This window comes from Saimiri boliviensis, chromosome 2 (assembly GCF_048565385.1).
Source record: "Saimiri boliviensis isolate mSaiBol1 chromosome 2, mSaiBol1.pri, whole genome shotgun sequence".
NCBI classification, from domain to species: Eukaryota; Metazoa; Chordata; class Mammalia; order Primates; family Cebidae; genus Saimiri; species Saimiri boliviensis.
The window spans coordinates 43476197-43498584 of record NC_133450.1 but is presented as its reverse complement, the minus strand read 5'-3'; the positions used below and the strand labels follow the sequence as shown (position 1 = coordinate 43498584).

General features: G+C 39.0%; 2 protein-coding genes and 1 pseudogene across 2 annotated transcripts in view; 2 read left to right on the top strand and 1 right to left on the bottom strand.

Moving 5' to 3' along the window:
* Positions 1-22388, top strand: part of PCNX4 (pecanex 4) — a 96189-nt gene that overhangs the window by 60443 nt on the left and 13358 nt on the right. The window lies entirely within an intron of this gene.
* On the bottom strand, positions 1539-22301 carry DHRS7 (dehydrogenase/reductase 7). Its single transcript, XM_010335131.2, has 7 exons — positions 22093-22301; positions 12922-13074; positions 10879-10985; positions 9869-10108; positions 7476-7598; positions 6775-6990; positions 1539-1770 (listed from the first exon to the last, which is right to left on the bottom strand). Exons 1-7 carry the CDS (start codon positions 22223-22225, stop codon positions 1723-1725), a joined length of 1020 nt encoding a protein of 339 aa, XP_010333433.1. The 5' UTR covers positions 22226-22301; the 3' UTR covers positions 1539-1722.
* LOC141583533 (short coiled-coil protein B pseudogene) lies at positions 13072-20544 on the top strand (annotated as a pseudogene).

The following is a 22388-nucleotide window of genomic DNA, read 5'->3' as shown; positions in this document are numbered from 1 at the left end:
TCTTTCAAGGCCCAGTGCAAGTGACACCTTCACTAGGAAGGGCTTCCACACTATTCTATCTGCAGATCTCCCTTTCCTGAACTATTATGCTTATAGTCTGTACCAGGTCACATGACATACGTCATTTTGTAGCGTTCTAGAATTATTCCAATCTTTTCATTTTTATAACTGCTGTGTTGTATTCAATAAATAATGTCATTATTCCAGTTTTAATCACTGGTTATGCAAGAGTCCTATTATATTTTATCCCCATAGTGCACCCCCATTTTCTTCCCCATCCTAAGTAATCATTACAATACCTAAATGTGCATCTGATGTGTATATTTAGGTTGTATGTTTTCTTGCAAAATGAGCACTATCTTCCATGCACATATGTTTGTGTATGTGAACAGAATTGTGTGTTGTTTATTTCTTCACTCATTACCATATCTCTAGAACATATTCATGTTGTTATGTATACATTTATTCCATTGCTTCTACCCGCTATACCTCATGGTGTACCTCCATCACATGTCATCTTCCCCCTTTCCCAAGGACAGCCACTTGAGTGGCTTTCAACTTGCCTAACAAATATTCTACAGTTATTTTATGTATGTTACTTTGGCTTCAGCTAAATTGTGAACTGCTTGTAGATAAGGACCATGTTTTTCTTTACCTGTTACTCCTGATGATTTTTTGTTAGTGCCTGTGCATGGTTTCTCCTGTAAGGTGTTAAACATTAAATTAAAATTAATCATAGTAGAAGTAAAGAGTTGCCAGTGGAATCTTCCTGAGCTAAAAGTCTAATAATTGCTTTACCCCTTACTAGCTTTGTGACCTTGACCTTGGAAAAGTAAAACCTTGTTGCACTTTTTTCATCTATAAAGGTAGATAATACCATCTATCTTAGTGGGCTGTTAGGAGGAATGAGTTAATTAATACTAAGCACTGCAGTACAGCGTAAGACATACAACAGGTATTTCCTGTTAACTTTTCTAAGAAAGTATAAGCATCTTGGAGGTAATATTTCTAACACTTCTTAGTATCTGCTCATTACCCAGCACTCTGCTTGGTATGAAATATTCCATACATTTATGTTGCTATGATTTGGATGTTTTTGTCCCCTCCAAAATCCCCAATGCAACAGTATTAAGGGATATGGCCTTTAAGAGGTGACTGAGTAGTGAATGGGATTAATGCTCTTTTAAAAGAATTTTTGCCCTCTTGCCCTTCTGTCCCTTCCACCATGTGGACACACACACTGTGGAGGATGCAGCAATGAGGTGCCATCTTGGAAGCAGAGCTCAGCCTTCACCAGACACTAATTCTGCTGGTGCCTTGGTCTTGGAATTCCGAGCCTCAGGAGTCATGAGAAATAGATTTCTACTGTTTATAAATTACCAAATATGTGGGATTTTGTTACAGTGGCACAGACTAAGACATGTTAAATGGGTTACTATAATTCTTTGGTCAGATGTGTGTTAACTTAGATTTTAAGCATATGTGCTAAAGTATTTTAAAAGGTTATTTTATCAAAGAATATAGTATGAGTTAATACCTTTTTTGCAAGATTCATGGCAATCTTTTATTATTTATTATTTCATTACATGTTGAAAGCAAAGTCATATCTATTAAAAAGTAAAATCACAAATTAGTTTCAGATTATTCAGAAGCGTAAGAAGATTGCTGTTTTCATGTTTTCCATTTCTCCCTCCAGTGACTTGAAAAGTACAGGTGCTCTTTTCAGTCATGTTTTCTCTTAAAGACATTAAAATAAGAAGAGTCTGCATCCTATAAAAGAGGGACAGAAATATGAATGAGTACCTACTCCTATTTACCCCAGATTTTAACATTTAAGTCCTTCTGTTTTGAGGAGCTGTATCACTATGGTTCACTATTAAGAATCCTTGTAAATCTTGAGAAACTACTTAAATTAGAATTTAAAATATCATAGCCAAAAATTCTAGATGCATGCAAAAGTATCTCCAATGAGTTTAGCATCATCTCTGGTTTAGAGAAGGGATAAATAGCACTGGACTGCAATGCTAAATTCTGTATAATGACTTTTCTGGATCAGCATATCATACCTACACTGACTTGCCCTAATAAATAAAAGTAATAAGTCAGATTTTGTAGAATTGAAATATATGGGAGATAACTCTTTAAAATTCTTTGTGAACTTTTTGTATATTGCTTAAGGACTAAAACAAGGCAATGTGATAATCCCCAAGACGTGATGTTTCTTTAGGGAAGATATGCATTTACCACTTCCAAAACTTTGCACTAAGAAAGACAAAACAATGATAATACAAAATTCAGTATAGCCACTGTTCTTGGTCCCTAAAAATAATAAAGATTTATAAAAACAAAGTTCCAGGCACAATGTTCTTAGACTAAGGAAGCAAATTCTAGTTAACAAGTACTATTAGCTTGAAATAAGCTATACTGGCATTTTGTTAACTTAGATGCTTATAAACATATATCAATAAGAAAATTTATATATATATAAATGTGTGTGTGTGTGTGTGTGTGTGTGTGTGTGTATATATATATATATATATATATATATATATATATAAAATAGAAAATAATGGAGGAGAGGGAGGGAATGTGTTCTCTTTCCGGGTCCACAAGGGAGCATAGTTTTAAGGGCAAGAATTTCCCAGTGCCATGCTCCTCTCCCATCTCTCTCCTTCCGGGAGATTTAAGTTTATGTGTAAATTTCATGGGCAAGGGAAGAAACAAAAAGTCAATCACTCCAGCATAAGTTCTAAGGAACTCCTTTCATTGGCCCAGGGTCTTAGAGAAGGTGGGCGTTCCTCCCAGGTTAAAAGTCCCCTTCTTCCACACCCCTTTGGACTTCATGTTTGGATCCCCTTCCACAAACACTCCCTTAGTGGAAGCCATCTTTCTCTCTCCTGGATTTCCTCTCTGGAGTCTCCTTCCACACTCTCTAGTGGAAGCCTGTCTTCCCCTCCTAAACTCCATCTGTCTCCATTCCCTTCCACTCAGTGTGGAAGCTGCTTTCCTTTCCTGGATTCCATCTTTCTGGATTCTCTCACTCAGTGTGAGTTAGCTGTTTCGCTCTCCTTCTCCTGTTTCTCTCTCTCTTTAAATAAAATCACTTTCTACAAACACTTTTGAGTCAGGCATTTACTGTGTACTGTGTCGTGGTCCCCTCTCTTATTCTTGAGAGGGCAGGAGACCAAGAACCTGGAGAAACATCCTCTCAGGGGAGCTGAGGGCACCCTGAACCCCAGTATTACAAGAGGAAGAGTACAGACTGTAAAGAATGAGGTACTATGTTGTAAAAATTGCTTCGGGAAGTGACAGAATGCCCAGCTTATCATAAAAAAGAGTGACAAAGGAGTAATACCATATGGTAAGCACTATTTCAAAGATGGTGGTAGGAAGAAAAAGGCCATCATATTTTAGAAAAGCCTAGGTGTAAAAAAATGCTAGATTTGCTAAATGATGTTTATATTTTATAGTTAGACATTCTCTAAACAAAACAAAATAACCTTCATATGGACATTTCTGGAGGTACTACTACAGTGGGACTTAAATTCTCTAGTCCCTGGTCCCTCTTTCCCCTCTGAAAAAAATCCCATCTATAATGTGTTCTTTCTCTGCTCTATTATTTAAATTGAGGATGTGAACCGTACAGACATTATAGAAAATGTGGAAATCGTCAAAAAATTAGAATTACCATCTGATCCAGCAATTCCACTGATGAGTATATATCCAAAGGAAGTGAAATCAGTATCAGTATCTTGAAGTGATACCTATACTCCCATGTTCATTTTAGCATTACTTATAATAGCCAAGATATGAAAACAACCTAGGTGTCCATTAGTGAATGAATGGACAAAGAAAATGGGTGTGTGTGTATGTGTGTGTGTATGGAATATTATTCCACAGTGGAATATTTTTCAGCCATCAAAAGGTGGAACTCCTGCCATTTGTGAAAACATGGATAATTAATGAACATTACTGCTAAGTGATATAACCAAGATAACAGAAAAACAAGTAATATATGATTTCACTTACGTGGATGGAATCTAAAAAAGTCATACTCTGAGCAGACTAGAATGATGGTTGCCAGGAGCCAGAATATGGGCAAAAAGGGAGATCTTGGTCAAAGGGTACACATCTACTGTTAAAATAGGTGCATGTGCTATGTAATACTTAATGGTTTTACCTCATTCCTGAAGTACTCTGCACATCTAAGATGTGCCTATGCCCCTGTCTAAGGAAATATGTGGATTACTCATTCTTTCAGCATCCATTCTTTGCAGCAATTAGTTGGGGAATATTATTAACTATTTCTGAGAAACCGTGACCCTCAAAAGAATTTGGTGGCCTCACTGGCTCACACCTATAATCCCAGCACTTTGGGAGGCCAAGGTAGGTGGATCGCCTGAGCCCCATAGTTTGAGTCTAGCCTGGGCAACATAGCAAAAATCTGTCTCTACAAAAAATACAAAAACTAGCCAGGCACAGTGGTGTGCACCTGTAGTCTCAGCTACTCAGAAGGCTGAGGTGGGAGGATTGCTTGATCCTGGGAGGTAGAGGTTGCAGTGAGCCATGATCGCGTCACTGCAGACTCCAGCCTGGGCGACAGAGCGAGACCCTGTCTCAAAGAAAAATTGTAGAAATTGTCAGTTAAGATAAATAACATTATTATAACTTACAAATCAAAGGACCTAATGTATACATGGTGACTATAGTTAATAATATTGTATTGCATATTTGAAATTTTCTAAGAAAGTAGATCTTAAATGTTCTCAGTATACAAAGGTAACTTTGAGGTGACAGATTTGTTAATTAGCTTGACTGCTGTAATCATTTTACAGTGTATATTAGATCATCACAACGTATACCTTAAATATATATAATTTTTATTTGTCAATTATAAAGAAAGTTTTTGATCATTAAGGAAGCCGAATATCCTGCTATATCTAACTCAAGATGAGAAGGGAGAAAAAAGCACAATAGCTAACACAACACTCCAAGTTGTGTTTTAAGTGCTTTTCATATATTAAACTCATGTAATTCCCATAACAATCCTGTGACTAGGCACTATTACCGTCATTAATCTCCACCTTATATTAATAGATGGGGAGACTAAGTGATAGAGAAGTAATTTGCTTTAAGGGCATGTGGCAGAGCTGGGATTTGAACTCAGGTAGCCTGGCACTAGGCTGCATGCTCTTTGCCAGGAGGCTGTGCTTCCTCTGTAATGAGGTGGCCTTTCCCTTCCAACTCAGTCTATCACTGGGCACAAAGCCACTGCATCAGCTGTCCTCCACATTTAAAATTCAGGCATAATCTTTGATGAAGCTCCACCTTTAGAGTTTCTATCCATACTACCAAGTCCCAAGAATACCAAAACACTCATAAGTGATTTGGCCCAAAGCAAACTGTTCCATATTACTACTCGGTAAAAAATGAAAAGCCCCTTTGTGATTTTTCACACTCTGGACGTTTTAGTATGTCATGACCCAGTCTGATAACCTTTTAAGTCTCTTAAGCATTTTATTGTATTTTTAACTTTTTTACCCCTAATTCATTTTCACTGTCCTGCAAAGAGTTGGAACAGATTAAATGTCTAACAATTTGTGGATTGCTTAAATATTTGCAGGTATGTATAGTATGATCCTGTTTTATAATTCTCTTTTTATCTATCAATCCCTATTGATCAATTTCTAAAAGAAGGTGGTAGCAAAGTATATCAAAGGCTAGCAATAAAAACCATCCTCAGCAATAATCTTCTGCTGCATAATCATCTATAATTTTTTAATTCATTACATTTCCTATACTATCTACAAACTAAATTCTTTTGAGGGTCACAATTTCTCAAAAATAGTTAATAATATTCCCCAACTAATTGCTGCAAAGAATAGGTGCTGAAAGAATAATCAGCGTATTTCCTTAGAATAGGCACATCTTAGATGTGCAGAGTACTTTAGGAATGAGGTAAAACCAATGAGTATTACACAGCACATGCATCTATTTTAACAATGCAATAAGTGCTTTGACAGGAAAGCACAGGGGCTGAGATGCACCTGGTCCTGGGGAGAAGTGGGAGGGAAGGCCAGGTACCATTCCAAGGAGGTGACACAGGAGCTAAGACTGGTAGGATGGGTAGGAGTTAGTGGGGAGAAACAGTAGGGAAAGAGCATTTTGACACACACACTGGTCAAACTGTAAGGATAGAAGAAAAAAATGCAATCTTTGATTTGATTTTACCTTGTAAAACACTTGTTTCTCTAAGACTCGTAATAATTTATAGTAAACCAACAGATAATGCATGGGGATAAAATACTTTTTGTATTTTATATATGTATGTATGTATGTGTGTGTATATATATATATATATATATATATATATATATATATGTATTGAGATTGGTGGAAGGTTAGAAAGGTTTTTTGTTTTTGATACAGAGTCTCAAAAACAGGCTGGAGTGCAGTGGCACCATCCTGGCTCACTGCAGCCTTCGCCTCTTGGGTTCAAGCAATTCTCATGTCTCAGCCTCCCGAGTAGCTGGAATTACAGGCATGCACCATCATGCCAGGCTGCTACTTGTATTTTTAGTAGAGATGGGGTTTTGCAATGTTGGCCGGGCTGGTCTTGAATTCCTGGCCTCAAGTGATCTGCTTTGGCCTCCGAAAGTGCTGGGATTACAGGCATGAGCCACTGCACCCAGCCAGAAAGTTTAACACTGGAAAATTCTGTAGCTGCCTGCAAGATTCATACATATTATTAAGAAACTCAGATATTGGTCTTACCACACCACTCTTAAAGTTCTCAATCCTTTTCTTCCCCATCTTGTTGGTTATCCACCAGGCCCAGGTTGGCATGTATTGCCACAAATATGCTACTGCCAAGAAAGGATGTTCTGAAATCCAAACTTCTTTCAAATCATTAGCCATGCTGATTAACATCAGCTGCACACAACGACTGGTTGCCATCTTGTAGGACTGATCTCCACCATTGCCTATAGTCTAAGAAAATTTTAAAATTAAGTGAATTTATCCATGCGATTTCACAGAACTTTAAGCTAGAGAGGACTCAAATCCCATCTAGTTGAGTGTTCCTTTAGTGGAGCTTCATGCCCCTTAGAAGTCTCAATAGGTACTAATGGAAGTTTGTAAACTATTTGTAGTATTTCAAAAAGCCTAACAGAAACCACATGCATACCAGATAATACAGTGCAGGCTAACTAAAAAATGAAGATTCTTTCCTTTTAATTAGAATTGCATAACCTTAATGTGCTTAATGACAATTATCACTTTAGTAATAACTATCAAACTATTAATGCATTTAGCACATGAAATTAATTTTCATAAAGGCAGGAGTTGTTTTGTGAATAATTCACAAAAAAGTAGTTCTAAGACAAAAACCCTGATATACAGTGATAAAATACCAATATGTAAAACTAATATATAACTAGTAAACATTCAAATTATTCCCAACTAGAAATTTTTACCTTTGTGACTTCTCCACTTAGGGAATTCGCCACAATATTTGATTGCACAGGTCCCGGGCAAATGTTAGAAACTATTATACCTGGGTATGTGGCAAGTTCCGTTCGAAGGCCATTAAAAAAACCCTAACAGGCAAAAAAAAAAAAGAAGAAGAAGAAAAAAGGCAAATAAATACAGACACATATCTCATGATTTATCAAAATATGTTCTACAATTTGCGAGTAAAGGACAGGTAAAGTAATCATGCAAGCTTATCAGGCACTTTCAACTGGAGGCTGGAGACAATCTACAACAAACATTCTCAGCTCTTTCCAGGTATAAACAGTTCACCCCCTTTGACAGTGACAGCTCTTGCCATCAATGATTTTTATGGTAGGCATGCACTAGATAGGTAAAACTATCCCTGAAGATTCTGATATGCTCTTTTCATACCAGTCCTCCTCTCCCCACTCCAGAAAGGGTGTATGTCCTTCACTAAGAATCACTGAGGTCGGGTTTCTATTTATTCCCCAAAGTGGTCTAAAGTTCCAATGTTTGGGGCAAAGGTAAGGAAGATGGGATTAGTACTTCACAGAAAGTATAACAAGGAATGAATTCAACTTTTTCCATTTATATTACTATTTTAACAATTCATTTCAGTAAACATCTTTTTTGGGTACTAAGGGTACATGGCTAATTAAAAATGTAATATGATTGCCTATTGAATGACTTATGTAAAACAGACTAGACCCTCTAGACTTAGAGATACTGGCCATTTCTAAATCAATGGGGAGTAAACAGAAATATACTGCCTCTCATCTCTTCCTAAATCAGGAAATGTTCCAAGACATTGTTATAAGGCTGAGTTATCTGTTGAAAAGCCTGAATAGCTAACCCACAGTACATCTGTATATGATCCAAAAATATTAAACGGTTATCAGCCCTGAAATGCTGACCCCAACAAATGGGCTATGAGGATTTATGATCAGACACTGATACAGTACCTGACTCAGCGATGACCCTCCACACACACACAAAAATGCTGGGTAAATGAATGGAAAACTCACATAACTTTAATGTTCTGCCTCTCTGTAGCAAAAGAGGAGAGAGAGGACACCAAGCAAGCCAATGCATCAGATACTAAAACCTCTCCTTGTTTGAAATCACATCTAGTATAGTGTGTAAACTTTTCAATGATAATTTAATTCTGTAGCTTACTGAGAATCTGAGAAGGAAATGTGCTCTCCAAAAAAAGCTTCCTGGTAAGTCTCAACCTGCCACGTTTTATCATAGTATCAAATCTAGTAATAAAGTAATGAGTCTTGGAGGGCAGGCCAGACAGCTCATCTGTGTTTACTGAAAGCATTCTGCATAACTAAAGAGATACATGGTGCCAAACAGATGGGTGGGTGTCCTCCCTCATCTGCCTGCCTGAGGCTTGCCCAACTGCTCTACAGGAAGTGAGTGATGCCCGTTACTAAATATGAGGAAATCATCAGTATAGCATTCTGCTTCATCACTCTCTGCAATCGTCTGCACTTTGCAGCAGAAAAAAGATGTCCTAAAGAACCAAAACAAAATTTTCATGAAACCACGATGACCATGTAGCTATTGGATCTCATTATTGCAACAGTGAAATATTCTACTTAAACTGACTTCAACTGCATTAAATATACATTTTGTGAATTCTTTAATCATTCTCTTCCTATTGGCCTTATTATTTCTTTACATCCAGTCTGAAGCCACCATTAAAAATTCATCCATTTCTAATACTTATACCTCGTAAGTTATGCAATCCAAATCAAGCTTTTTTCCTTGCCTCTGCCTTGACTAGATTTTCTTCTTCAATGAAACCAGAGTGAATACAGTCAAAAGTTTTCCATATCCAGTAGGGATATGAGACCAGGAATAATCATCCTGTGGGATGTACCTGTTTCTGACATGCATATATAATTAGACCAGGCAAAATAAGGACCAACTACAAGGAGGAAGGAAAAGAAGTCACAGAAATGGTGAGGAAAAAGTACCTCCTGAAATGTATGTAGAAGAAAGGAGAAGTAGACCCCAATTTTCCATGAAGATGTGGTAGGAATAAGGGTAAGGTGAAGAGTGACATGTTAACTAGATGATACACTTTCTGAGGGCAGAAATTGTATCTTTTCATCTTAATATCCCCAGGGTCTGTTGTAGTGCATGGCACAAGGCAGTGCTCAATACCTATTTGTTCAACAAGTTAGAGGCATGTGTGGATCAAGTCTTTTTTAGCATCTACTGGGGGTGTCCTCTACCAAAAGGCTGCTTAGGTCTCTGTCTCCCCACATCACTTCCCAGTTCCAAGGGCCTCACACAGTGATGACAATATCCCCATATACACAATTAAGTCAGTTCTATCAGAGTTGAGTTTGAGCAGCCTTACCCGAAGAGCATGCTTGCTGGCACAGTATCCACTGGAAAGAGGTGCAGCTATGATACCCAGGAGGCTATTCACAGTAACAATCTTTCCTTTCTTCCTCTCGATCATGTAAGGCAGAACACACTTTGTCAAGGACACCGTCCCTAAGTAGTTAAGCTCTATTAGCTTTCTGTAGACATCCAAGTTGGTATCCGTGCACAAAGAACGCTGGGATACTCCACCATTGTTGACCAAAATGTCGATCTAGTTAAATAAAATCAGAAAAGGGGCATTTGGGGGATGTCCTGTGGATAGATAGATGGAATTCCTAGGGATAGTTGGTTATACTGTTAATGTGAAGAATCAGTAGAACAATGGTATATTTCCAGAAGTCACCAATTAAAAGATAAAAACTGGAATTTACCTGTGGAATTAAATTCCTATTTTAGGTGACTTTTTATGACAGTTAAAAATTGTCATAAAAACAAAAGCAGCCGGCCGGGTGTGGTGGTTCACACCTGTAATCTCTGCACTTTGGGAGGCTGAGGTGGGCATATCACAAGGTCAGGAGTTAAAGACCAGCCTGACCAACATGGTGAAACCCTGTCTCTACTAAAAATGCCAAAATTAGCTGAGCGTGATGGCACACGCCTGTAATCCCAGCTACTCAGGAGGCTGAGGCAGGAGAATTGCTTCAACCCAGGTGGTGGAGGTTGCAGTGAGCTGAGGTCACACCCCTCTGCACTCCAGCCTGGGCAACAAAGCGAGACTTCGTCTCAAAAAAAAATAAATAAAAGCAGCCGTGAATTTTTAGCTGCTTTTGTGCTACATGAAGGAATTTGTACTTGTTAAGACATGAATAGTACTAATTCTATAAGGCCAAAGACTCCGAAATTAAGGGGCCCAATTCACGGGCCTGATCTCACTGCATGGACCCCACTTGCCTAAAGCCCTCTGGATGATAGCACCATGGATGGGAATCTCTTCTACAGTTACTTCAAAGCAAGACTGTATCGATATAAGATGCTACTTACTCTACCAAACTCCTGGAGAACAGTTTTAGTTGCCGCTTCATGGGAACCAGTGTCAGTCAGGTCAAGGGGCAAAACAAGTATATCTTTTTCTTTTAAATTGCTGTTCTCTAAATAAAGACAAAAATTTGTATAGAAGTCATTCCAAAGTTCAATCAAGCTCCTTGCTGCTCCCATTAACACCCCACCCTGCAACAGGAGTGGCAACAAACTCATTTCTGGGTGGCCCTGTGAAAGTTCCTCTCAGTGGTCAGGAAGAGGAGTAGTGGTGATATGACAACGTCTTATCAGACAAAAAGCTGGCTGCCCTCACAGGAGGTAGAATGGCACACTTCAACTTGAATATACAGTCTAACTTTACAACTTGATTTCTGGCAGAAATCAAGATTATACTTCAAACTATAACAAAAATTTTAGCGCAGTTTCTTTAGAAGTACAGAGGTACGTTTGTCTGTGATAGGCTCACAAAGTTGAATTGCTCTTTTAGACACAAAACAGCTATTTGTGCTTAAAATCAGTAAGAAGCTCAGAGTCCTACCATCAAATGACATATAGAAGCTTCTCTCCAGAAGCTAAGGATTCCTGGAGGTAAACAGGGAAAAGGACACAAGTCTGCAATTACCAACCAAGAAACATGCTGCTGAGTTGTAACTGGCTCTTTCTGTTCATCAGAAGAACAACTGAAACTAGTTTTCCTGGACTCTAACCCTGAAATACAAATAACATCACAAAGAAAAGCCAACAAGTGTAGAAAAGATAACAGGTAAAAAGACTTCATGAGCAAAAGTGTTAATTGTGAAACATGAACCATATTAAATGAAAATGTTTGCACCAGAGATCTGCAAGATAAAAGGAAAACAGCCTGTGCCAGGTAAGAAATGCTGACATGGTTCATCTGCTCCACCAGCACAGGATTTGCAAGTCGCAGCAGCAGAGGAGCAACTATCAGAGGAAGTGGCCCAGTGCAAAAACACAACAGGCCTTTGAAAGCAGTATCAGGGAAGAGGACTTGTGGCCCTACTAAGCACTACTGTGGCAACTAACTCTCATTTCTGGGTGGTTAGCTCAATCAGCAAAGTTAAAGATTTGAAAGAATGACAGGTAGACAGATGAACCAAAAAGTGGTCTGTTGGAAAATTCAAAATTATCTCAGTTTAGGTATTATTAATAAATGTTCCATGAAAAATAACTTTATTACTTGAGGTTGCTTTCAATGTGAATATAATGGCTGGGTGTGGTGCCTCACACCTGTAATCCCAGCATTTTGGGAGGCTGAGGTGGGCAGATCACCTGACGTCAGAAGTTCGAGCTCAGCCTGGCCAACATGGCGAAACCCCATCTCCACTAAAAATACAACTTAGCCGGGTGTGGTGATGCACTTCTGTGGCCCCAGCTACTCAGGAGGCTGAGGCACAAGAATAGCTTGAACCCGGGAGGCAGAAGTTGCAATGAGCCAAGACTGTTCTCTAGCCTGGCCAACAAAGTAAGACTCCCATCTTAAAAAAAAAAAAAAAGTGTACATAGCAATACCAAAACTCAAACAAAAATATTAATACTGGCCCTTTATGTCAATATGAAAGTGTTACCTCAAGTTGTATTTTTTTTAAACCTAATTCCATTTCTGTTCTTTTATCCTATATGTCTAATCCCAGATGATTTTAATATCTGATACTTTAAGGATTCCTCCTAACTTCTATAATCAGATACATGTATGTCATGGATAAGAACCCAACTGTTCTGTCTCTAAGACAAAAATATAAGTCACTTGGTCACTAAAAATCTACCAGCATTTGATAGAATTGTTGGTCACTCCCTAATGCCAAGAGTCAGTACAAAAAAAACATAGAAAGATGGAAAACAGAAGAAAAAGGCAAGGGCAACCAATTAAGACAAAAAGGAGAGGATGTGAGACGAAGCACTTAGAACATCTGGGAAATCTTAGAGCTGGGAGAAATCTCTCTCCTCTCTAAAAGTCCCAAACTGTATTTGAGTTTGGATTCTGATTTTATTTCTAGGAGACACCACTGCTGTTTCAAATCTGCTTACCTAGGCATCTTCTTTTCACCCTTTCCAGCTCATGTACTCTTCTGGCTGACAGCACAAGAGAAACTCCTAGTTTAGACAACTGGTAAGCCAGCTCCTCACCAATTCCACTGGAGGCTCCAGTCACCCACACCACCATATCAGTCAACTCCCGTTCTGTGGAAGGAGTGGCAATGGAAGGAATAAAATAAGCAATGAATTACACTCATAAATCAAAGATTAGAAAAAAAAAAGAAAAAAAAAGCCTTAAACAGTACCGCTAAATATGAGGATATAATGTATGAAGCTTAAAATCTGAAATATCCTAAGAAAACATTTCCTTCTTAATTAAAAAAAGCATTAATATAAATCATATTAATAACAGCTATAAGTATTTGTATATTCCAGAACCTTCATGACTTTTCCAGACTCTACTTCAAGGTAAGTTTTATAACCCCATGGTTTCACTCCAAGGCTCTATCTATGACAAACAGATAAGATAAATAGATAAATAGGCTAAGTAAATAGTCACTGCCTGGACTAACCTTCCCTTGCCATTAAATGAGAGAATCAGATTAGATGATGGCTGAAGCTACCATCCAGTTTTTAATTCTATTGTTTTAATATTTTGCAATGGAGGTTGATGAAGAATCTAAACAGATCAAGTTCTGTGCTGTTGATGAAAACATCCTAGATTTTTAAAGTAATATTTTCCCCATTTGCCAATCATGCCAGATGCCTATCAGCTCAAGGTCATTTTGTAAAAGTGCTCCCCAGATGCCTGAGCTTTCATCTTAGGAGAATATAGTAATTTACCCAAGAACAAATGCTTATTACAGAGAGATGGAATATTGCCCTCTGCTTGTCCAATTATGTTCCTTTTAAAGACTAAAAATGTTATAGTACTAAAGCAATGACCAATGGTTTATTCTTTTCTCTAATGAAAAGCTTGCACTGCAGGAAATTATATTCACTGTCTCTCGAACCCCTAAAGTCACTATTATGTAGCTCCTGTGTGCCTTATTTATTAAAATATATGTTACTCATCAAAAATATCAAACAAGTATCACTTAACATCACATTTTTTATTTTAGATCAGAAAAGTTAAAATCAGGAAATGACTGTACTGTTTCAAACAGCTCTAAATCCTAACTGTTAACAGTACCATCCCTGGGGACTGCCAGGGTTCAAACACCAGTTCCATCACACACAGCACTGAAATGCTCCCAGTTGAGAACTCAGTGCTTTAATTTTCCACAACTGGAAACGTGATAAGAATTAAGGCACAGGATTGTTGAGAAATGAACACGCAACTGTTTCTTAGACATTCAAGAAAATACCTCTTGTCCTTAGGAAAAAGGTTTCATGTAAATGGGTTAAAATATGGAAAGCATTCAGAGCAGTATACAGCACATACTCAGTGTTTAATAAATGTCAATTATAATAATTGCTCAAGTTTTTAAATAGATGGACTTTACTACAGCAAAACATATAACAGTCACTTAATAAAGTATGTCTTCTAACTCCTCCACTTGGGGAAATGGGGTTACTAATTCTAATGGCGTAACGTTTATACATTACTTCCTTGTACTTAGGACATTATCTATTGCAAGTTTCACCAGAACTGTATGAAAAAGTATTATCTCAGTTTTACAGAAAAGGTAACTGACGTTTACAGAGTTTAATTTTTCCCCACCAGACAGTAGATTCCATTAAGCGTAGGATCCTGTCTACATTGTTCATTGCTGTGGCCTCAGTGCCTAGCAAGGAGTGGAATATTGAAAAGGCTCCATAAATAACTACTGAATAAACAAACACCCAAGAACCCTGGCAGAGCTGGGATATAAGCCCAGGTATATCTAGCTCCAAAGCCCACAATGTCCACTATTTCATGATATACACATTTAAATATGACTAACATCTTAAAACCCAACTGTTTCGTAGACATTCAAGAAAATACCACTTGTCCTTAGGAAAAAGGTTTCATGTAGATATCTCGACTAAGTCCAGGTACAGTGGCTCACACCTGTAATCCTGACACTTTGAGAATCCAAGGCGGGTGGAACACTTGAGGCCAGGAGTTTGAGACCAGCCTGGCCAACATGATGAAACCTGGTCTCTACTAAAAATACAAAAATTAGCTGGTTGTGGTGGCACACACCTGCAATCCCAACTACTCAGGAGGCTGAGGTGCAAGAATCACTTGAACCTAGGAGGCAGAGGTTGCAGTGAGCCAAGATCGCACCACTGTCCTCCACCACTATCCTCCAGCACTGTCTAAAAAAAAAAAAAAAAAAAAAAAATCTCAACGAAGGATGGAAACATCCCAAATACTATGTCTGGGCTACAATGCTGTCCTGTCATATAATGTACTGTTGTGAAAAGGCACAGTTGAGCAACCTTCCTATAGGACTTTATCAAGAGCAACATAACAACTACTCAGATAATCATTTATTCAGTAATTACTTGTTCCCAAGTGCTGTAATAATCAGACTCTAACATGAATATCATTTGTTTTAGAACCAAAGGATTTACTAACTAGCCTCGAGCTAACAAAGACTTCCTGATACTTATACAAATAAGCAATTATTATATAAAGCTGACAATGTAAACCTTTAATATAGTCACAGTTCTGGCCCCGTTCTCCTACCCTGAAGAAACTTTTTTATTTAGCACCATTTGTTTCCCGATTCCACAGAATTTGGTATACATAATGGCCTCCCTTAAGGAACTCCTGAAAGTAGATTCTTAGAGTTGAAAGGAAAGTGATAGTTCAACTCCTGCTCCAGTTTGAGAATTCTCTTCTCAAGCCCTTGACCGTCTCTAATTTCCACACAGGATGAGGAAGCTAATTATCTCTGAAGCTTTAGCTCCTTTTTTGGGAAAAGGGAAAGATCCCTTTTTCATTCAAGGGATCTTTTTTTTATATTGATGTGATAAGCCACCAGCAGCAGTGGGCAGTAATCTTGCCTTGTGGTTCAACAAAGAAGTCAAACTTCTAGTGTCAGTGGGTCCAAGTGTCCAGCCTGCGGCATCCTCCTCATCCCTCCTTCTCCCTGCACCTCAAACATTCATCAAGGATTTTGTATTCAAGGCCCAAAAATTTGTTACCCAAGATGACAAATATTGACATGGATGCAGTTGATGCTGAAAATAATGTGGAAATGGAGGGAAAACACAGCTTATTAATCAAGTGTTGGAACTCCAACGTACTTTTGGAAGATCTCTCTGTAAGAGGACATGCAGTTATGGAAGAAAATTTCGAGCTAAAATCAGAAAACCAAGTTCTTGGACGATACACAGAAGACTTTATGTCAGCTTCTAGTGTTTTTCAAACTGACACACACACACACACACAAAAAAAAAAAAAAAAAAAAGAAAATACAGAATTGAAGCCCTTCTGTTTTATGGAATTGCTGCTGAACTTTCTTTAAACGTTGGACAGATTTCAAAAGTGATACTAAAGTCAGATGTAGGCAACATTCATAGCGTAACAGGAGACTTCCCTAAGTGTTTCTATTATGTCACTCTATGAGAATGTGCAAATGTATTGGAGACTTAATTAGAACTGCACATATTTATGACATTTAAAGATGAATGTTTTATCAAATTTGCTCTGATTTGTGGCTTTAGTCCTGTCTTTTATTATAGGCTTAGTAAGATATACAAGAAAATAACCATCACGCTGTGAAAAAGTACCACAATCAGGTACTGGCTGCACAGCTTCATGTACTATGTCCATTTTCTTGGTCCCCTTCTCTACTGGCTTCTTCCTTCCTATCTCCCCTCCCCTAGAGAAAAATTGGTTTCACTTTTGTAAAAGCAATTTTAATACTTAATCATCTCTGAGAGTTAACTGAACTTTAATTGTTGAAACTTAAATGTAGGGCTTCTCATTTGTGATATTTAGTACTAAGATAGAATTGCTGGTTTCTCTTTAATCAATTGAAAACAAAAAGAGGCTAAAGAAGATTTTTTTCATTGAAACTGAATTGTCAATCTGGGAAGACTTGACTGGGTATGGCGGCTCATGCCTGTAATCCCAGCACTTTGGGAGGCCAAGGCAGGAGGATCACCTGAGGTCAAGTGTTAAAGACTGGCCTGACCAACATGGCAAAACCCCATCTCTACTAAAAAATGCAAAAATTAGCCAGGCGTGGTAGCAGGGACCTATAATCCCAGCTACTCGGGAGGCTGAGGCAGGGAGAATTGCTTGAACCTGGGAAGCAGAGGTTGCAGTGAGCTGAGATCATGCCACTTCATTCCAGCCTGGGCAACAGAGAGAGACTGTTTCACCAAAAAAAAAAAAAAAAAAAAGCAAAACAAAACAAAACCAATTTATCTTTTTGTATAAAATAACCTAGTTAGTATCTGAAAAGATATAAATTCTGCTCATGTGTGTGTTTAAAATAGAAAAGCTTAAAGAAAAATAGAAATAGGGTGGGAAAGTACTTGGTAAATACAATAGTAACCAACTCCAAATATTTTCCCTCCAGATTTGTATATCTCTGGCACAAAGTAGATCTTTTGGGAAACATCTGAGAGTAGGTTAAGCTTAACTAACCTTTTTTTTGGTGGGGGTTAGTGGGGACAAGTTCTGGTTCTATCACCTAAGCTGTTTGCAGTGGCATGATCTTGGCTCCCTGCAACCTACACGGCTCAGGCTCAACCCATCCTCCCACCTCAGCCTCCCAAGTAGTTGGGACTACAGGTGTGCACCATGATGCCCAGCTAATTTTTTTTTGTGTGTATTTTTTTGTAGATATGTGGTTTTGCCCTGTTGCCCACGCTGGTCTTGAATTTGTCAGCTCTAGTAATCTGCCCACCTCAGATTTAACTTTGCCCACCTCCCAAAGTGCTGGGATTACAGGTGTGAGCCACTGTGCCCAGCCAAGTTTGACCACATCTGGAAGAGAACAGTTACAAAGAGTTTGGTCTCAAGATTTATTTCTACTTAGCAGATCAACTTTTGCAAAATTCCTTAAGAATGTATTAGTATCAGAATTGTGAAAAATGGGAGAGTTTTAGATATATACTTATTGATAATCTTACTCAGTTTTAGCCTACTTGTTCTCCCAGAATTTTTTTGTAAACTCAACTACTCAGTTTACAGAGTTTTAGTCATCCTTCAACAATTTTTAAAAATTCAGTTTGTAGATTCGATTTGTTAAGGGAATCCATATCAGAAGTAATACTAAAATGTTATAATAGGAAAAGGGATCCACTAATATAGCTTATGGTTTTTAGAGCTGGGCTGCTTTTAATCATGGAATAATCTTATGTATAGGTGTAAGAATGACTCACTATATGAATACATAGTCATACTGCAAACATTTTGTATCCCTTTTGTGACCTAATTTATAGACACTTAAATTGTGTTGGAACTCTGCTTTCTTGTTTTATGAAAAGCTGTTTTAGGAAGAAAGAAATCAAATCTGTCTTCCAAATGACAATCCCTCACCACCGTTAGGGAAGACAGCTATTATGTCTTCCCGAACTCCTTTCATCTCTTGCTTCTCTAAGGCTAAATAAACCTATCCAATTTCTGCTACTTTCCCTCACAGGATATGGGATCAGATTTCCTTACTCTTCTGCTCACACCCACCTGCACTAATTCTAGTTGGTCAATGTTCCTGTTTATTAAAGGGAGCTGGCTAGGGCAGCACACAGGATTCCGTAGGGCCTGGACAGTGCAGAGCAGGATGAGATGACAAAAATCACTTCTCTTGTCCCCCAGAAGGTAGGGGCTATGAGGGCCTGGACTATGGCTGACTTAGTCACTGCAGTGTCCCCAGTACCCAGCTCAGAGTTCGGCACATACAAGCAGCTACTCAGGAGACACCCCGTTGTTTGCAGTTGTTGCTTCCGACACTGAAGCCTACAAATGCAACCCAAGAATGCCTAATCTTTTCTGGTAGCCACTTTACAGTTGATTCCTATTAAGGTTACTATAAACAAAAACCCGAACTTTGCTCACATGTGCTGCTGTTGAAATTTTTCTTCCTCTAGACTGTGCCCTGGACTTTTCTGGACCATTTGAATGTCTAAAATTAGTCACCCTTATATTTCACCATGTGTGGCTGGGCTCGGTGGCTCACATCTCTTATCCCAGCACTGTGAGAGGCAAGGCAGAAGGACCACTTCCGCCTTGGCCTCTCACAGTGCTGGGATAAGAGATGCGGAGAGGAGGGATAAGAAGAGGCCAGGAGTTCAAGACCAGCCTGGCAATATAGTGAGACCCTGTTTCTACAAAAAGTTTAAAAATACCCAAGTGTGGTGGTTTGCACCTGTAGTTTTAGCTACTGGGGAGGCTGAGGTGAGAGGATTGCTTGAGATCGGGAGTTCAAGGCTGCAGTGAGCTATGATCATGCCACTGCACTCCCACCTGGGTGACAAAGCAAGATCCTTTTTATTAAAAAAAAAAATTTTTTTTTTCACCATGCGAGATGTGTGCTTGGAAATGCACAGAATTTCTCTCGACAGATACAGAGGAGGCAGGAAATGGTGGCTGCCTCCAGAGAGGCATACTAGGTAGCTGGGCATAGGGTCAGAGAAGGCTCTTTACTTTTTATTATATATCTTTTTGTATTTTTTACTTTTGTATTACATTAGTGTGCTATTTTTTTAAGTGACCAAAAAATAATAAATTTACAGAGAAGTCAAGAAGGATATTTTCTTTTTTTTCTTTTTTCATCTTCATAGAGTCTGCCCATCTCTCCAGTGTGAGCTGTTTTGGGAATCTGAGTCTATTTCAATTTTCCTTTAATATTTTCTTTTTTCTAACTCCCTACCTCCACCAGGAGTCTTTTTAGACGTTTTTTCCCCTAAAACTCTCCTGTGAAATGTTAATTCCATAGATATAAAGTATATCATTTATGTATTATAAATATATCTGTGCCTTATACATAAAAGGAGTTCTAGAAAGTTTAATGCTGCCGGGCTTGGTGGCTAACACCTGTAAGCTCGGTACTTTGGGATGCCAAGTGGGGCAGATCACCTGAGGTCGGGGTTCAAGACCAGTCTGACCAACGTGGCAAAACCCCAGCTCTACTAAAAATATAAAACTTAGCCAGGCGTGGTGGTGCACACCTGTAATCCTAACTACTTGGGAGACTGAAGCAGGAGACTCACTTGAACCCGGGAGATAGAAGTTGTAGTGAGCTGAGATCAAACCACTGCATTCCAGCCTGGCCAACAGAGCGAGACTCTGTCTCAAAAAAACAAAACAAAACAAAACAACAACAACAAAAAAAATCTTACTCCTTAGTTAATGTAAGCATATGACTAAATTTTAAAATTATGTTAAACATTAAGTTAAAATTTAAAAGTTATTAACATCTAACTTTATAACTGTATTTGCTGAAAAACATTTTTATGATCTTTGAGAACAGTGTCTCACTAGACTGGTCTTGAACTCCTGGGCTCAAATGACCTTACAAACTTAACCTCCAAAGTAGTTGGGATTACAGGTACATGCCACCATGCCAGATTTTTACTGAATAACTTTTATATAACTTATTTACTTAGATAAATAGCAATTTATCAAACTGCATGTGCAGATTTGCAAATTATATAACTACAAAATGATAGCAATACAACTAAATTTAAAATCCTTTAAACTGTTCTTTTCCAGCAAAAAACAACTGAAAACATTAAATAATTTTCTTAAAACTTTCAGTGATCTTAACTTTTAACTTTTCCTTAATATGAGAAAATAACTTTTAGTAGCTTAGAGATATTCATTAAGATGTTGTCAATAGTTTTCCTTTTTAGGACTTGACATAATTTGATGGGTTGAATTTTTTTGTAGGATTAAATAATAAAATATAATCTATTTTCATTTAATTCTCCAAGTCCAAGTGAACCCAAAAGCACTATGGATCAAACACAAACAACATCTCCAAGGCAGCATAGCAGCCAATAGGCACGCACATTCCCCCACTGAGATGCAGCAATCGATCAAGAGAAAGCCCATGGTTAATGGAGTTGTGGAGTATTTGGTATTCCTGCTTTCGAAGAAGGAGAAAGCCCAATCACTTGCCATAGTTTTGTAGCACTGCTGTCGCGCCTGTGTTGTGTATTTTCTGGGACCTCAATGACAATGCTGCACATGCTATACCCAAGAAAACCCAACCAGAAAAATGAAATACTAAGGAATAACATTTTCTTGGGTAGGGTTAAGCTTTGGAGGGGCACAAACCACTGTATTAGCAGATTTTATTTATTTATTTATTTATTTTTGGTCCACTAGAACCAATTCTCACCTTGGGATCAATATCACCCCCCCTCAATGCCCAACCCATACCGCTCCCCCTCAACGTAGTCTTTCTTTTAGGCTACTATCTTTTCCAAGCAAACTTTGTAACATGCTTTGAGTATTTTTATACCAGAAACTTGGTTCAGGGAAACCTTACTTACCCAACTCCTTAAGGATCCAAAGCCTAGCTTTCAGTAGGTCATTTAATTTATCTGAACATCAGTTTCCCTATCTGGAAAAGACGACTAATAACGCCTACCTTTTAAGAATTGTTGTAAAAGTTAAAGGTTATGTGTGTTAAACGTTGAGCACACAGCCAACATACAGCAAGTATACACGATGTCAAATACGAAGCAAGGCACAGACAAAAGTTGGACAGGCAGTACGCCAATATTGATCTAGCTTCGCAAACTGCCATTTCAGTTCTTTCTGGTGTTTGCCTTTCATCCCAATTACTCTGGATTATCTCAGATTGTATTGCAAAACTCCAGGAGCAAGGAGTGGAGGAAAGACAACTTCAGACAATAGAAAGACCGGGCTTCCAGTCCTTACAAAGGAGGTACCACTTACAAACGCAGGGGGACAGTCACTGTTTCTCAAAGTATCATGCTCTGAGACAATACCGAGATCCCTGGGTCCTGCCTAAGAAGTCAGAGTACTCAGGGGCCCCGCTGATTTCAGCGCTCTCTTATATTGGCACTCCCTGGAGATGTTTCCTATCCCGAATGGCAAGTCTTCCGACCTGGACAGAAGACAAAGGGACTTCTTAGCCCTGGCCTCCTCCTTCCTAACCGGAAGCCCATGTGCAGTCACGCCTTCGGAAAGCTCCATACAACCTGCAAGGGACCGGGGATCAACGCGGAACTGGCTGAAATCGAGACACGCCTCCGCAGCTCCGAGCCCTCTCCCACTCGAGATAGGCCTTGGCTGGTCCTCACCTGGGCGTCGCCCCTGCCACTCGGCCCATAGCAGCGTCAAGTCGCCGTCAGCCCGCAGGAAGCGCAACAGCTGCACAACGAGCAGGAGCAGCGCACACAGCGCCAGCAGCCAGAGCAGCATCTCCCAGCTCATCGCAGCCGCGCACGCCCAGCTCCGCGGGAAGAAGACAGCCAGCCCCACAGTCGCGTCACCGCCCTGCGGGGTAGCAGCACCGCCCCTCCGGCCCGCCCAGCGCAGCACCGCCCCGGCTCCGCCCACAGAGCAGGCCAGGAGGAGGAGCCGCTCGAGGGGCTCA

Bases quoted from the DNA above. Each gene is read 5' to 3' on its own strand.
- DHRS7 (XM_010335131.2), bottom strand. From the start codon at position 22,225: ATGAGCTGGGAGATGCTGCTCTGGCTGCTGGCGCTGTGTGCGCTGCTC. The intron at 10,986-12,921 runs GTAAGCAGATTT...GTCTTTATTTAG, and splicing joins GGTGAAAAGAAGATGCCTAG to AGAACAGCAATTTAAAAGAA. The intron at 6,991-7,475 runs GTAAAAATTTCT...AAATTTTCTTAG, and splicing joins TAAGTGGAGAAGTCACAAAG to ACTATAGGCAATGGTGGAGA.